This window comes from Malaclemys terrapin, chromosome 23, assembly GCF_027887155.1.
Source record: "Malaclemys terrapin pileata isolate rMalTer1 chromosome 23, rMalTer1.hap1, whole genome shotgun sequence".
NCBI lineage: Eukaryota > Metazoa > Chordata > Testudines > Emydidae > Malaclemys > Malaclemys terrapin.
In genome coordinates this window covers 13,718,172-13,735,562 of record NC_071527.1, presented here as the reverse complement: position 1 = coordinate 13,735,562, position 17,391 = coordinate 13,718,172, and the positions used below count along the sequence as shown (strand labels likewise).

The following is a 17,391-nucleotide window of genomic DNA, read 5'->3' as shown; positions in this document are numbered from 1 at the left end:
GCCCATCTGTTCCCTGAGGGAGTCAAAGTCTGCTTTTCTGAAGTCCAGGGTCCGTATTCTGCTGCTCTCCTTTCTTCCTTGTGTCAGGATCCTGAACTCGACCATCTCATGGTCACTGCCTCCCAGGTTCCCATCCACTTTTGCTTCCCCTACTAATTCTTCCCTGTTTGTGAGCAGCAGGTCAAGAAAAGCTCTGCCCCTAGTTGGTTCCTCCAGCACTTGCACCAGGAAATTGTCCCCTACACTTTCCAAAAACTTCCTGGATTGTCTGTGCACCGCTGTATTGCTCTCCCAGCAGATATCAGGGTGATTAAAGTCTCCCATGAGAACCAGGGCCGGTGATCTAGCAACTTCTGTTAGTTGCCGGAAGAAAGCCTCGTCCACCTCATCCCCCTGGTCTGGTGGTCTATAGCAGACTCTGACCACGACATCACCCTTGTTGCTCACACTTCTCAACTTTATCCAGAGACTCTCAGGTTTTTCTGCAGTTTCATACCGGAGCTCTGAGCAGTCATACTGCTCTCTTACATACAATGCAACTCCCCCATCTTTTCTGCCCTGCCTGTCCTTCCTGAACAGTTTATATCCATCCATGACAGTACTCCAGTCATGTGAGTTATCCCAATCGCATCATAGTTCCCTGACTGTGCCAGGACTTCCAGTTCTCCCTGCTTGTTTCCCAGGCTTCTTGCATTTGTGTACAGGCACTTAAAATAACTCATCGATCGTCCCTCTTTCTCAGTATGAGACAGGAGTCCTCCCCTCTTACTTCCTTGTACTGCATGGACCACAGCAAGTGAAAAACTTCATGTTCCCCAAAGACAATGAAAACAGAAGTTTCCATCCAACACATTACTGGCGTGAAATCCCCAATGGTGACAAAGTGGAGAGGCCATGGCTTATGTACTCAAAAACCCAGAATGCTGCATACTGTTTTTGTTGCAAACTCTTCCAGTCTAATGTTCCAGCCACACTGGGTTCTACAGGAACAAAGGACTGGAAAAATCTGGCTAGAAATCTGGCATGCCATGAGAAGGCAGCAAATCACTAGAGAGCATTCCATAGGTGGAAAGAGCTTGAGATGAGACTAAGGTTAAAGGCCACCACAGATGATCAGCATCAAGAGACGATTGCATCAGAGTCTCTTTACTGGCAAAATGTTCTGAAAACGTTCATTGCCATTGTGAGAATGCTTGCTACCCGAAACCTAGCACTGCGTGGCACTTCAGATCAGCGGTGTGTGCCAAACAATGGAAACTTCCTTAAAATTGTGGAGCTGATGGCTGAGTTTGATGCTGTACTGCAGGAGCATCTAAGAAGAGTCCCCATCCAAGAAATGTACACACTCCACTACCTTGGAAAAACAATTCAAAATGAGATCATACAGTTACTGGCAACAAAAGTCAAACAGAAGATTGTGGCAGATCTGAAGTCAGCAAGATATTACTCTGTTATTCTGGACTGCACACCTGACATCAGCCATACAGAACAAATGACTTTAATGGTGCGTTTTGTAACAACAACAGAACCATGTGAAAATGTCCCTGCAATGGTGACTGTCAGAGAGCATTTTCTAGAATTTATTGACATTGATGATACTACAGGAGCTGGTATGACAAATGTGCTTCTTAAAAAGCTGGAAGACACGGGAATTGCGATAGCTGACATGAGAGGTCAGGGCTACGATAATGGTGCGTGCCAACAAGAGAGGAAAGAACAGAGAGTGCAGACACGGATCTGAAAGTTAAACCCTTGAGCTTTTTTTGTCCCATGCAGTTCTCCTTCATTGAACTTGGTGGTCAGTAATGCAGCATCAGCTTCTAGTGAGGCTACTGAATTTTTTAATATAATTCAAAGCATCTATGTATTTTTCTCTGCATCAACTCATCGATGGCAAATTTTGAAGCAACATCTGGGAACATCCTCTCTGACACTGAAACCACTGAGTGCCACACAATGGGAAAGTCGAGTGGAGGCGATAAAGCCTATCAAACACCAAATTGGGAAGATAGATGATGTCATAGTTGCCATTATGGAGGATAATGCTATGACAGGAACTGTTTGTGGGAGAATGGGGCAGAGGGAAATGGAATCACCAGAAATATACACAACTTCCAATTTCTGTGTGGCTTAGTGTTGTGGCATGACCTATTGTTTGAAATAAATGTTGTAAGCAAGAGATTCCAAGGTGTTGACCTTGATATATCTGGAGCAATGGAACAACTCGACAAAGCAAAGTCATACCTACAGTCTTACCGGTCAGATGAGGGATTTCAAAACTTTCTGAAGACTGCACAGAAATTGGCAGAAGAACTTAACACTGAAGCTATTTTCCCACCCATTCAAGAATACAAGAGTCACCGAAGAAGACGACATTTTGATTACGAGGCACGGAATAATTCCATAAGAGACCAAAACAACAATTCAAAGTTGAATTCTTTAACCAGGTGCTAAATTGTGCCATACAGTCAGTTGAAGAACGTTTCACGCAGCTCAAGGAACACAGCAGTACATTTGGGATGTTGTATGATATTCCAAAACTCCTCACTATACCTGAAGAAGACCTACACCAGCAATGCAGGGCACTAGAGACAGTGTTGACACATGCGTGATATTGATGCGAGCGATTTAGGTGATGAACTGAAAGCCCTTTCAAGATACATTTCAACAGGATCAACTCCAAAGGCTGTTCTGGAATATAAGTGCACAAATAACATGACCACCCTCTTTCCAAATGCTTTTGTTGCTCTGCGCATACTTCTAACACTTCCTGTAACAGTTGCCAGTGGAGAACGCTGCTTCTCCAAGCTGAAGTTAATAAAAACACATCTACGCTCCATAATGACACAGGAGAGGGCTGGTCGGCCTTGCAACCATCTCAATAGAGCACGAGCTGGCCCAGACTGTGGGCCTTCAGGAAGCAAAAGCAGTTCAAATCTTTGCAACCAAGAAGGCACAGAAAGCATCACTTTGATTATTCAAACAGGTCAAAATGCCAGTGTTTACTATGCAGACAAGAAAAGTTATATTTGCTGTTCAGGCGTTTGAAAGTTAAGTGACAGATGTCAACCCTGATATTCTATGATCTCATTTTGTGCCTTGGCCTTTCTAATTTTGTCCCTACATAGAAGCGTAGCTCTGGTGGCTCGAGTGGCAGGAGGGGCTAGCTACATCAAGTCTGAAACCCAAGCGCATCCAGATTGTAGTTGCTTGACTAGCCTGTACCACCTCCTGTGCTGTCAATGCTACTTTAATGTATGTCTATCTGAGCTAGGAATTACACCTTTCAACTCCCGTGCAGACCTATGCCTGCTGGGGTCAGCACTGACCCATTAAGCAGATACCAAATCAGCTGAGACCTCATTCCTGGTCAGTGCCAGTCCTCCCCAAACTGCCCCAGAACTGTGCACTCTGCCTGCTTCTACCTGCTGCATAAGGAGAGCTCACTGCAAAGATCACCGGTCAGGAACTCGCCGGGGGTTCCTCCCAGCAGGAAGTTGGTGGATGAAAGTGCACAGAAGGCATTCTGTGGAGTGATGGCTCTGGCAGGCAGCCCAGCTGGCTAGAAGAACCACAACTGATTTCCAAAGCTCCCGCGTGGCCAAGCATTCATCACACTGTTCTCAGCCACACCTGATCGTTTGCATGTTTCCACAGTGTCAGCAGTTCCCACGCTCTGGGAGGGTGTGATGTCACTTCCACCTATCCCATCATGCTCAGCTCCTGAGCCTGCAAGCAGATGTCTTCACTGTAGAGTTAGCCCAGACGATCGGCACTCGGTTCTGAGACACGGCAAAGCCACACTCCGGTGTGTCTAGTCAACTGTGTCCTCGCTGGCTTTGCATTTACTGGTGTGTGGCACAAGGACTTCTGGGGACATAGCCCGTGGTTCTTAATGCTGCAGGGAGCTGAGCCACTCTACGTGGGAGAACTTGTTTGTCCTTTGGGCACCTGGGGGGCTTGAGGGAAAGCACTAGAGGATAATCAACCCTCCGGTAGTTTAGCCTGGGCTCCCACTGCAAAGTGGGCGGGTTAACAGCCTGAGTAACAACAGCACGTGGGCTCTAGCCTGAGGGCTGAGCACTGCCACATGCAGGCCACAGAGTTTGTGTGGCTGGGAGCTGAGTTAGGAGTTGCTCATGGGTGACCAGGGTGATGGCTATGGTGGGCTCCCAGACATCAGGCACAATCAGGGCCGGCTTTAGGCCGATTCAGCCGATTCGGCTGAATTGGGCCCTGCGCCAAGAGGGCCCCGTGCTGCAGCTGTCCACCCCGCCCCCAGCTCACTTCCCCCTCCTCCCCTCTCCTGCACGCTCCGCCCCCTCCCCTGCTTCTGAAAAGTCTGAAAAGAAGCAGGGGCGGGCCGGCAGCACAAGGTAAGCTGGGGTGGTGGGGGCGCGAGAAGGGCTCCGGGGAGGCGCGGCCCGTTCCCGCCGGCCCCAGCGGCTCTGGCCCAGCTTGGCTCCAGCCCGGCCCCCGTGGCCCGGCTCCGGCTCGGCTCGGCCCGGTCCCCGCGGCTCGGGTCCCCCCCGGCGCGGCTTGCGCGGCGCAGCTCGGGTCCCCCCGTCCCGGCGCGGGTCCCCCCGTCCCCCCCCGGCGTGGCGCGGCTCGGGTATCCCCGTCCCCCCGGCGTGGCCCGATTCCTGGGGGCGGGGCTTGCAGCAAGCCCCGCCCCCAGGAATCGGGCCCCGCTCTTGCTAAAGCCGGCCCTGGGCACAATGGCTGCTAATGAGCTCTCTGAGGCTCCCAGAGAGTGGGCTCTCTGCAGCCTGTGATGTGGGTACCTGGGTGGACCAGCAGGGGACCCTGACAAGGGTCATGGTGGAGCTGCAGTTTGGAGCTGTTTCTAGAGTACAGGCAGGTGTGATGCACTGAATGGGTAACTCAGGAAGTTCGCTGTTTTGAGAGCTCTGTGCTGGGACGGGCACTAGATGGGGCACTGGCTTCATGTATGAAGCTGCTCACAGCAGCATCAAGTCCAGAGGCGCCACCTCCCCACCGGTACTGGCTCTGTCCTGGGACCTTTGCCCATTGGTACTGGCTGTTTCAATCCCAGGTCTTTCCTGCTGCCCTCAGCAGACAGAAGGGCTGGGATGGCGGAGAGCTGGAAGGAAGTCACTGTCTTGGAGGTGGATTCCTGCCCCTCCCAGTGGGCAGGTCTCCGGTAGAAATGGCTCCCAGAACACTGACCAGTTCATTCTGACTGTGACCACCTCAGTGCCCGCGGCTCTGCACGGGGCGTGACCCTGGCGTGCGCTGCTGCCACCTGAACAGCAAAGGAGGAGCAGGAGCGGGCTGGGGCCCAACCTGCTCTGGCAGCCCCCAGAGCGGGGGCGGCGGGCAGGGCCGGGCACTCACCTAGGCTTAGCCAAGGGGATCCCTTTTGCTTTTCTGATTCGCCGATTCCTGCCCTGGTAAGTAGCAGATTCAATCTCTGCAGCCGCCCTTGGCAGGAGGGCAGGGAGTGGGCACCAGGCGGGACCCTCGCAAAGGCCCTTCGCGGAGAAGCCGAGAAGAGCACATCCTGGCCAGGGACATCCTGCGCAGGGCCGTGGAAGGCCTGAACCAGGAGCACTGTGCCACGCTGCAGGCAGGGCCGTGTTCGGCAGGAACCCAGAGACCCAGCACGGGCAGGGAGCACCCACGTGGGAACCGTCCACTCCCCACCTAGCGGGCAGGGAGGCCCCTCCCCCCCTTCACAGACCCCCCAGGCAGAGCCCTGGCACCCACTGCAGACAGACAGACCGAGAGATGGACACAGGGAGGGGCTCTTACTTCGTTTGCTCTTGTCCTTATTGAGGAGTAGCCGCAGCTCCTGCTCCTGCTGACCAGCCTCTGCCTCTCGCTGTGGGGAGTCCATGTTCACCTGCAGGGGGGACCGAGAGCGTCAGCATGGCAGCCAGAACCCTGTGGGGAAAGGGAGGGAGGAATCCTGCCCCGGGCAGTGTCCTGGAGGAAGGGAAGGGAAGCCCCGGCTCTGCCAGAGCCCTGCTGGGGAGGAGGGCGCCCCACCATGGCCTGGGCCCTGTGGGGAGGAGACGGGGGGGAGCCCTGCCTCAGTCTGGCCCCTGTGGGGAGGGGAGTCCTGCCCCAGATCCCTGTGGGGAGGGGAGGGGGAAGCCCTGCCCCAGCCAGCATCCTGGGGGGACCAAAGGGGAGCCCCGCCCTGGCCCAGAGGGGAGGCGAGGCAGGAGCTCCACCCTGGGCAAGGCCCTGGGAAGGCAAGGGGAGAGCAGATCTCCTCCCAAAGGTCCACCAGGGGGCTCCCCAGAGGGCCTTAGACCTAGGCCACCTGGAGCAGGTTGGGCGCAGGCATCAGAGTGGCTCATTCTCCATGAGCCTGTCCATTTAGCAGGGCACCAGCACCAGGGGAGAGGTGACTCTGGGAGGTACAGCTGCACAGCCCAAGCCCCTCAGCCCTGAGTCTGGAGACATGATGGAGTGACCGGGCTGCAGAGAGAGCGTTGCCCTGTGGGCTCTATCAAGAGTAGGCACCACTTGATTGTAGGCCCTTGGGCGGGTGGAGCCCCAGCAGTACCTGTCCCCTGAAACAGGGAGGGCGAGAGACAAAGGGGCCCATCATGGTGCTTCAGGGTCCCATGACTATGGAGCCAATGGGTCCTTCCCCTGCAGGGGAGCTCCTGCCAGTCCTATGGCTTCTCTCGGGCCGGGGTGATACGAAAGCCAAGACTGGGAGCCAGAGTGCCGTGGAGCTGTCGTTCGGGAAGGAGAGAAAGACGGGTCCCAGGAACTCGGCAGTGAAAGCAGATTTGCCACTGAGCCCCTGATGAGACTGTTGGGCTCCAGGTTAGGCCCTTCTCCAAGTGTGGGATTTACAGGCTGTGCTGGGCTCCAGACCAAGACAGGGGGAATCCGTATCCCTGGCTGAGCACCCCTTGGGCTTTCTGTCAGCATAGGCAGTCCTGGAACATCCATCCCTTTACTGCAGTGAGAGCTGCAGAATTGGCGACTGTCCCACCAGCCTGGAATGGAGACCTCTGAGAACAGGGCCACTGGCTTTGGCTTCTTCCTGATGGCGGGATCAGTGCTGGGGCTCCAGGGATGGACTGATCCTGCCTACAACACCACATTTACTTTAGGGTCTGGAAGGTTCTGACCTTCGTGGTCAAGGACGTGGCTAGGGCGCAGAGCAGAGACCTGGTGATGCAACCTTTGCTGTCAAGGTTCTGCTGTGGCCTGGGGAACTGATCTGGCTTGTCAGCTTGGCTCTGCTCTGGCCAGAACTCTTGGCTCTGCACCATCTGATCCAGCCCCCAGCCCTTCCCTGGGCCCATCCCAGGTTTCCTTGCCCCTTGTTCTCAAGCAGCTGTGTTGCCTCTGCCAGAAACAGGGGAGGGGCCACTGCTGGACCATCCCTATGTTCCCAGTAACCAGAAGAACTGTGTTCACATAGATATGGACTGTAGACTTCTCAGGCCTTGACAGGGAAAAGCACTGCTAACCGTGGCCTCCCATGATCCCTGCAAAAAGCCAGACCAGAAGGTGACTTCCTGCTTTTCACCGCCACTGGCCATGCTGCACGGGCCCGGCACTGAGCCATGGCCACGGTATTCAGGGCTGGACAAAAAGCTAATGACAGGAGATGCCTCTGCACCTGCCAGGAAAATGGACATCCAAGGCTCTCAAGGGGGTAAGAAGGGAGAGGGTCACACAGGGTGGAGGGTGCTCGAGAGCAGAGGCTGACAGGGCTGGGCAGCGTGGCTCAGACCCAGAGGCTGGCAGAAGTAGCCCAGCATTTGCCCTGTAACTCCCTCCCTTTCATTTGGGATTCGCTCCTGTCTCAGAGAAGAGAAATAAACGCTGACGTCTGATGAGAGGCCGGGGGAAACAGGGATCTGCCCAGACCACTGTCCGGAACACCATCCCATTGGTACTGCCTGGGAAGCCAGAAATAACTGCTGCTCCTTGAGCTCCCTCGAGTTCTGATCACTGACAACGGCTTGGTCCTTCTGGGGTCTGGGTGCCTCCTGCTCCCCAACACAGCTGTGCTCAGAGCCAGGGGGTGGCTACCAGCTCCACTCCCCCTGTGCTGACTGACTGGAGCAGGCTCCCAGTGTGTCTGCAGCAGGCAAGTGCCTCCCCAACCCGCCCCAAGGGCTGCTGGTGCCATGTGGCCCCACAACCTGGAGCTTGGCCCTGTGGCCCCCAGAGGCCCGTGAGGGTGTTCCTACCCGCATGTGCTGGTGGGTGAACTGCTCCACCTGCTGCTGGTGCAGGCTGGCCAAGAAGAGCTGGTGCTGCAGCTGCTGGGTCTGCTTGAGAGCCAGCAGGGTGGTGTCGGAGCCGGGCTTGACGAAGCGCTGTCCGATCCGCAGGTCCATGGGGACAGCCTGAGGCACCCGCAGGGAGACGCACAGGTTCACAGCAGCTGGCAAGAAAGAAGCAGGGAGAGTTCCGTCACTGCCTGGTCTGGCACCCCAATGTGTCCCCACAGGCTGCTGGAGAGAGGAGAGCCCCAGCACAGGCTCCAAAGGGCTGCCCACACCACCACAGTGGGGACCCTTGTCCTGACCCCAGGGGACAAGGAGGGCACCCCCACACCAGGGCAGTGGCATGGAGCCCCTTCGGAGGGAACTTCAGCACCTGTTTCTTTCCTGGGGCAATCATAGAATCATAGACTTTAAGGTCAGAAGGGACCATTATGATCATCTAGTCTGACCTCCTGCACAACGCAGGCCATAGAATCTCACCCACCCACTCCTGTATCAAACCTGTGTCTGAGCTACTGAAGTCCTAAAATTGTGGTTTAAACACTTCAAGGTGCAGAGAATCTTCCAGCAAGTGACCCGTGTCCCACGCTACAGAGGGAGGCGAAAACCCCCCAGGGCCTCTGCCAATCTGCCCTGGAGGAAAATTCCTTCCCGACCCCAAATATGGTGATCAGCTAAACCTTGAGCATGTAGGCAAGACAGCCAGACACCCAGGAAAGAATTCTCTGTAGTAACTCAGATCCCACCCCATCTAACATCCCATCACAGGCCATTGGGCATATTTACCTGCTAATAATCAAAGATCAATTAATTGCCAAAATTAGGCTATCCCATCATACCATCCCCTCCATAAACTTATCAAGCTTAGTCTTGAAGCCAGATATGTCTTTTGCCCCCACTGCTCCCCTGGGAAAGTTGTTCCAGAACTTCACTCCTCTGATGGTTAGAAACCGTCGTCTAATTTCAAGTCTAAACTCCCTGATGGCCAGTTTATATCCATTTGTTCTTGTGTCCACATTGGTACTAAGCTTAAATAATTCCTCTCCCTCCCTGATATTTATCCCTCTGATATTTTTATAAAGAGCAATCATATCTCCCCTCAGCCTTCTTTTGGTTAGGCTAAACAAGCCAAGCTCTTTGAGTCTCCTTTCATAAGACAGGTTTTCCATTCCTCGGATCATCCTAGTAGCCCTTCTCTGTACCTGTTCCAGTTTGAATTCATCCTTCTTAAACATGGGAGACCAAAACTGCACACAGTATTCCAGATGAGGTCTCACCACAGCCTGGTATAACGGTACTAACACCTCCTTATCTCTACTGGAAATACTTCGCCTGATGCATCCCAAGACCGCATTAGCTTTTTTCACGGCCATATCACACTAGCAGCTCATAGTCATCCTGTGATCAACCAACACTCCAAGGTCTTTCTCCTCCTCTGTTATTTCCAACTGATGAGTCCCCACTTATAACAATAATTCTTGTTATTAATCCCTAAATGCATGACCTTGCACTTTTCACTATTAAATTTCATCCTATTACTATTACTCCAGTTTACAAGGTCATCCAGATCTTCCTGTATGATATCCCGGTCCTTCTCTGTATTGGCAATACCTCCCAGCTTTGTGTCATCCACAAACTTTATTAACACATTCCCACTTTTTGTGCCAAGGTCAGTAATAAAAAGATTTAATAAGATTGATCCCAAAACCGATCCCTGAGGAACTCCATTGGTAAACCTCCCTCCATCCTGTCAAGTTCACCTTTCAGTACAACTCACTGTAGTCTCCCCTTCAACCAGTTCCTTATCCACCTTTCAATTTTCATATTGATCCCATCTTTTCCAATCTAGCTAATAATTCCCCATGTGGAACCGTATCAAATGTCTTACTGAAATTGAGGTAAATTAGATCCACTGCATTTCCTTTGTCTAAAAGATCTGTTACCTTCTCAAAGAAGGAGATCAGGTTGGTTTGGCACGATCTACCTTTTGTAAAACCGTGTTGTATTTTGTCCCAATTACCATTGACCTCAATGTCCTTAACTACTTTCTCCTTCAAAAATTTTTCCAAGTCCTTGCATATTACAGATGTCAAACTAACAGGCCTGTAGTTGCCCGGATCACATTTTTTCCCTTTCTTAAAGATAGGAACTATGTTAGCAATTCTCCAGTCATACGGTACAACCCCTGAGTTTACAGTGAGAAGGGTTGAAGTGGTACAAAAAGAAGCTGCTCACCTCGTGCAGTTTTGTGCCTGTGAGGGCCACAGCCCATAAGTTCTGATCTGGATGCAGATCAGTTAGGCGTGGGGCGATTGGATCCAGAGGTCCAGGCCCAGCCCATCCCCAGTGCATAATACTCAAAACAGAAAACCCTACGCAAGAACAACAGCATCTTCTACAATCAATAGTTCTGGAGCCCTGGCAGCTGGCCTCTGGTGGACTCCAATCCAGCGTGCTCAGCTCACTGCTAGTTAGGGCTGGCTCTCTGCCTGCTGGCCTGACAGAGTATGTCTACACTGCAATTAAAAACCCACGGCTCGCCCGTGCCAGCTAACTTGGGCTTGCGGTACAGATGTTCAGACTTGGGCTGGAGCCTGGGCTCTAGGACCTTGTGAGTTGGGAAGGTCCCGGAGCTCAGGCTTCAGTCCAAGCCCAAATGTTTACACCACAATTAAACAGCCACTTAGCCCAAGCCCCTTAGCCCGAGTCAGCCAGCACAGGCCAGCTGCAGGTGTTTAACTGCGGTGTGGACATATGCGCAGAGTTCCCTGGGAACGTAGAATCCCTCTGGGCTCTTTCCTTATCCTCTCCGTCCCAAAGGTCCTGCTCCTGGAATTGAGTGATCATGCATGCGCCACATGCACCCATCCAGCCAGGCTGTCTTCTGCAGGGCTGAGGGAAGTCACAAGTGCTAAAACCGTTGAAGGGTATCTCTGCCAGAGAAGTCACAGCCGCTGAGCTAAGGTACAATTTGAAACAGATTTTGTTCTATCCGTTCTGGAATCAACTTAAGTTAAAATGAAATGAATCTGGTTTAAACCAAACTAAGATCCAATTTAAGTGAAGCCAGTGCAGCTCCTTTGTGTAGACAAGCGTTCAGGCACTAAACCCAGCAGGTCTGATTCTGAGCCATCTGACAGGCACTGCTGGGCACGGCGGCGCCACTGTGAATCACTCTCCTGCAACTATAACCCCACTTAATAATGGAAACCTACTAAAAAACCATCATTAAAGCCCCTTCCTTACCCAAGCCTGAACCACCCACTTGCCCACCACACACACACTTCTGTCCCCATAACAGCACAAACTCCTCTGCAATCTAAATCCAGGGCCCAGACTGGAGATGTTCAAGCAGTCCTGTGTGTACCTGCAGAACACTCCCCTGAGATGTGTGTTGAAGGATAAATTCCTCCAGTGCATGTAGTGTTGCCAGCTTTCATGCTTTTATTGCAGTTCTCATGATATTTGGAGCTCTTCTTAAAGCCCCAGCTCCTGGAGGCAGGTGATCACATGAGACAGAAACACAATTTTCATTTTTTTAAAAAGGGTAAGTGTCCAGGTCTTGTGATTATACAGAAAAACTTGAGAAAGTGACTCCTAAAGATTCAGAAACTAGAAGGCAAATAAGCAGAACCCCAAAGTCATTAAAATCTCATGATTTTTAAGCCAATTTCATGATGGGCGGATGGGACAGGGGACTCCTGACTTGTTAAATGCTTGGGGTTGGCAGCATTGTCCAAGCAAGTGCACAAGCATGTGTGTCACCAGCAATACCTGCGGAAGCGTTCTGCAGTATCCCCTGAATCACAGCTGCTCTCCCAATGGGCCCAAGGGATACTTGCTGATGACCCACAGATTGCTGGGGGAGGTATCCCAGGGTGCTGGCTCCTCCTTCTTCATTCCAGCTCTTAAGTTGCACTAAATCAAGGTAACAATGCATTCAGGGCTTTCCTAAGTTTGCAATTGCTGCAGTTCTGTGAAGGCACCCTGCGCCCCATTGTGCTGGGAAATGCACAGTCACAGCATGAGGGCCAGTCCCTGCGCCGAAGACCTTGAGGTTTGAGTAGTCAAGGAGGATTATCAGCTGCATTTTGAGGTGGGAAGCTTAGGTCCGGAGAGGTCAGGAGAAAGTGAGGACTCTCTCAGACTCCTTTGAAAACCTCAGTCCACAGAGTCTGTGTCAGAGCCACTAATCACATCTTCACCCTCCAGAGATTAAGAACAAGCCTGAAAACCCCCAGCAACCAGGGCTTTGCTTACTTTGCAGCCAGTGATGAAATCCGGCGAGTGGGACTAAACTGCTACAATACAAGGCAGAAATGTTGGAGACAACCTAAGGAAACGCATGGAGCAATGACTCAAGTGTCAGATAAAAAAAATAAACTACCGCCAACCTTTTAGACCTTGTGGAACACGACCGATATAGCCTGTGCCCTGCCCTTTCCAACATCTCACAGGGGGAGGTGGCAGTGACCCTGACTCTATGGGGTGTCTCTTGCTGAACCCCATTAAGAGTCCCAGGTTCAAAGTGCTCTAAAATCCACATGCATGCGCTGACTGAAAAATGTTATGCCTCACTGGGCCCCAGGTTAGAATTACGGGTGCAAATTTTGGGGGTTCCCAAGAAAGCCCCCTGTCTCAAAAAATGAACTGCTTTTAAAATTTTCGGATTCTATCACCTTTTTGGTGCAGAACGAAAGGTACAAATATGGCTCTGACCCTCCTAAAATGTACAGCCCTGACCTCAGCGATTCAATGGCACTAAGGACCAGGGTAGAAATAATTTAAAACTATTCCACTACAAACACTTTGGCACCTTGGCGGACCGTTCACACCTCTGAGTTATTTCCTCAGAAACACACCTTGGGCTGTGCTCTCACATGGTGGCTTAGGGGAGCAGCTTTTGCCCCTCCATCACAAACCCGAGTTTGCAGCCTCTCTGCAGGAGGTCTGCCTGCTGTACACATGAACGCTCTCAATCTGCTACGAGCTGGGGGCCACACTGGGGCTCCTTTCAGAAGTGTGAGCAATGTGTGCAATTCTGCGTGATGGGGCTGGGTGATGATGGCAGGGGCTGGGGTTATGGGAATATGTCCTGCTGGACAGGTGATAGCAGGGGTTGGAGGGAGGGGTACACTCCTTATTGTGTGATAGGGACAGGTGATGCAGAGGGAGGGGTCTGAACCAGTATTAAATATCTGTCCCCCATCTAGGTATTTATAGACTGTAAACAAGTCACCTTTGAAGCCTTTCAAGTAATTTGTACACCCAGCTTAGCAAAGAGACTCGCATGTTAGTGGTCTTTTTCAGGTTTTGACACAACTATTACGATTGCTCTGTGTCAAATGTTAGGTATTTGATTCTCCTGGATGACTCTAGATAGGAAGGTGGATAGCTGTTACCTACTAGGTTTTCCCAGTTTTGTAAAGAATTTGGCGGGGCGGAGGGCGTTATCAAGCTCACAGGCTTTACCTATTTTCAATGTTTTGATCACTCTTTCTACTTCGTTTGCAGTGAAGGGCAGGAAGTCTTCTTCAGTTTCGGGTATGCACTGTTAGTACTATCGTCATTTCTTCTTCACCTCTCCTTCAAACTAGGGTGGTAACTGATGCATACTCAGAATACAGGACATCCCTGTCCCTGCTGGTGTGACCCCCCCCAACATGCAGAAATGATAGCTAATAAAACCTGTACCAAACATTGCCACATTTAAAATGCCCAGCTCATTGCTAAGTAGTATAGTAAAAGACTAATTCTAATTTCTGGCAAGTTAAATAACTTAAACCTACATTCAATTCCATGTAAGATTACACAAAATGGAATAAAAATTACAGTGCGACGCAGAACTTTCTCAATAAAATACGTTTATTTGTGTGCAGGAAACAGTGACAATATAGGCACAGTTAGATTTGCTAGCAAGAAGCAGAGTGTTTGATGTGCCTAATTCACAAAGTACCATAAGCATTCATCTGTGTCTGTACTTTTGCTCACCCCGGGAAGTTTCAGAAGTTCTTTCTTCTTGAGGAACACAGCGTACATATTTTTGCATTCCCCTGTTAAACTGATGCATATCTGGAGCTCTGCTTTCATGCTCTCTACATCCACCTGATTCCCTTTATTTCTCCAAGCTGTGGTCATCAGAGAGAAAACCCTCTCCATGTGAGCATTGCTGCACAGTATTGAAAAGATGTAAGAGCTGTTCTTGAAGTTGCCCTGTGCTTTGGTGAAAATGTTCTGTTGCCTCTCCTCGCTAGTTAGGCAATCCTTTAACGCAGAAGAGTTTAGCACTTTTACAAGGCCAAATTCTTCACAGACCTCTTCCATGTCCATTTCTTTCATGCTGCAAACGTCAACAGCTTCCAAAGATTCTTCAAAGCTGATGCGTTTTTCAAGAGCTAAATTGTACACTTTGCTGTGAAGGCTGTCTTCAGAGAAGTCATACGGTCATGCAGATACTTCTTTGCTCTTTCATTAAAAGGACATGAAGTCTTTTTTACACCTTCCAACAATATCTTCAGTGATCTCCTCAAGCTTAGAATTCACTGTGTAGCCAAAGAACTTGTCCCTAATCCTTCTCTCCAGTTTCATATTCAATCCACTCAAGAGCTCAGTAACTGAAAGAACACTAAAGCACGTGGCTTCTAAAGCCTCATTACAGTCCTTGAGTAGCTTCAGAGCACAACTCAGAAAGAGAAAATACCTTTCAACTACCTCATTGGCAATGCCCTTGTCCCCAAAGCATTTCCAATTTATTTTGGAACACTCTTACTCTCCTAAACTCTGGAAATAGCTAGTTAGTGGTTTCCAGCACTTCAGTGATCTATTAATTGCTGGCAAAAAAAGACAGCCACCTGGTAACGACGTGTCTGAACAGATTGCACTCTTCCACCTCAACAAAGTCACAAATCTCCATTAATTGTTCTGTTCTAGTGGCAGAAATGGTGAAGTGGGAATAAACCTTTAGAATTAAATGTTCTACGTCAATATCAAGTTTAACTGCTGCATACTTTATTATGTTATGAAGAATGTGTGCTAAGCAGTGGGCTGCTAGAATGTCCTCTTTGACATTTTTCAGTTTCTGGTAAATGCTGTTATATAGGGTTACCATACGTCCGTTTTTTCCCGGACACGTCCGGCTTTTCGGCACTCAAACCCCCGTCCGGGGGGAATTGCCAAAAAGCCGAACATGTCCAGGAAAAATACCGGGCACTTCCTCTCCCGCGGCTGCTCTGCTCCTCCCCTGACTCAGAATTTGGCTCTGTTTAAGAGCCAAGCTGCCCGAGCCAGCGCTACCGGCTTCGGGCAGCCCCCTTGCCTCCGGACCCCAGCCGCCAGCCAGGCACTTCCCTTCCCGGGCTCCAGCTGTTCTGCTCCGGGGGCGCAGGGTCAGAGCCGAGTTCTGAGTCAGGGGAGGAGCAGAGCAGCTGGAGCTGGGGAGGGGAAGTGCCCGGCCGGGGGCGCAGGATCCGGAGGCATAGGGGCTGCCCGAAGCCCGAGCGCTACTGGCTTCATGGTTTGCCAGGCAGCCTCCAGACCCTGCGCCCCCGGCTGGGTGCTTCCCCTCCCGGGCTCCGGCTGCGCTGGGGAAGCGCCGGCCGGGGGCGCAGGGTCTGGAGGCTGCCCGGCAAACCGTGAAGCCGGTAGCGCTCGGGCAGCCCTTTCCCCGTGGCTGGGAGGGAGGAGGGGGAGTTAGGGCGGGGACTCTGGGAGAAGGGGCAGGGAAAGGGCGGAGTAGGGGCGGGGCCGGGGGTGGGAAAGGGGCGGGGCCAGGGCCCATGGAGTGTCCTCTTTTTTTATTTTTTAAATATGGTAACCCTATGTTATACTTCCCGTAATTTACCCTGGCATTATCAGCTGCATACTCTGACAGCTTCCCCAAACTGAGGTCAAAAGTCTTGAGTTTTCCAAATATTTCTGTGGCAAGGGCTAGAACAGATTCCTGACTATCACTGTCAAAACCCAAGAGAAAGTATGTAATCCTTTTTTTCAAAACTGAAATACCTTGAGACTAATGGAAAATACTTTGTTGCTCCCTTATTTGAAGCACCAGTGACCAAAGTAGCTGTACTCCGCGAGTTATGTTTGTGCTTTTCAGAAGAAATGCATTGATTCAAATCTTCTTTTCCACGATTGCTGACATCTATCTCCCACCTACACAGGCTGCAGAATGCATGCCGCTATCCTTTCCTGCTTTTAGCAACCAACTCGGATTCTTTTGGCCATTCGGGATTAAATGATGTCGTGTTTCAGCACGGTGACTATAAACAAACTCCGAGACAACATTGCCTTTATCGACCACAGCAGAGAATTGATCGTGAATCATGTTTGAGGGAACAAGCTACCTGTACAAGCAGTAGTATATTCATCCGGATCATGGAGATTATTACATTTTCCACCAGGGATCAAGATTTTATAAAGACTCAGAGATGTCCCACGGTTCAGACAGACTGGCAGGTGTTCCCATACTGTGCTGGGGAGGTGGGGACAGCATAAGACCCTAAACGGAGCAATACCAAGAGCCACCGCAGGGCACAGTGAAGAAGTTTCTTTTTGATGCTCGTACGCAAAATACTAGCTTCACACTAAGACCAGATCTGAATCGGACCCTCTGCTCTGCGTGAAACAGCAGGTGTTAGCAAACCTAGCGTGCCGGAGTCCCTATTCTTTGCTGCAATTAAGAAGCTACATGTGGGGCCCACTGAGATGCTCAAAACATGAGCTAGACATTCCAGCTGGCTTGAACGGCCTCAGTAATCTACATTTAAGGGACATGGGTTATTCTGAAATACAGCCATGTTCAATGAGGTGCTGCTTCCACTATTGCTCTGCCTAGCTGCAGAGGTAGTGGTGCCACACAAGCGCGGACGTGAGGTGGAGCAGTCGGCTAGAAAGGGATTCTCCCACTATTTTCAGACCAGCCCCCAGCGCACCATTACAGAGAGACTGTTTCATTGTTAGATGCTTATCCAGACCAGAATTCAGCTGTGAGCCTTACATGTTTCTCCTCTGGATTGTTTTAGAACATGCACTCTGGCTCTGGGTGTAAGAGTCTTTCAGCACACGGTCTATCACCGTTTTGCTCACAACGTTTATTGGTGGACCACCAGGGACAGACGGACATGGGTTCCTGCTAGAGCCTGAGTTTACTTCCAGGATTAAG

At 51.0% G+C, this 17,391-nt stretch overlaps 1 protein-coding gene across 3 annotated transcripts in view; it reads right to left on the bottom strand.

Annotated features, from left to right (window-relative positions):
- The window catches only part of HDAC7 (histone deacetylase 7), a 249,718-nt gene that overhangs the window by 44,240 nt on the left and 188,087 nt on the right, over positions 1–17,391 (bottom strand). For all 3 annotated transcript variants that reach the window (XM_054012591.1, XM_054012590.1, XM_054012592.1), the window contains 2 exons: positions 8,193–8,389; positions 5,776–5,866 (listed from right to left, as the gene is read on the bottom strand). In XM_054012591.1, the coding sequence (XP_053868566.1) occupies positions 5,776–5,866; positions 8,193–8,389 (288 nt within the window). The remainder of the gene's footprint in view (positions 1–5,775; positions 5,867–8,192; positions 8,390–17,391) is intronic.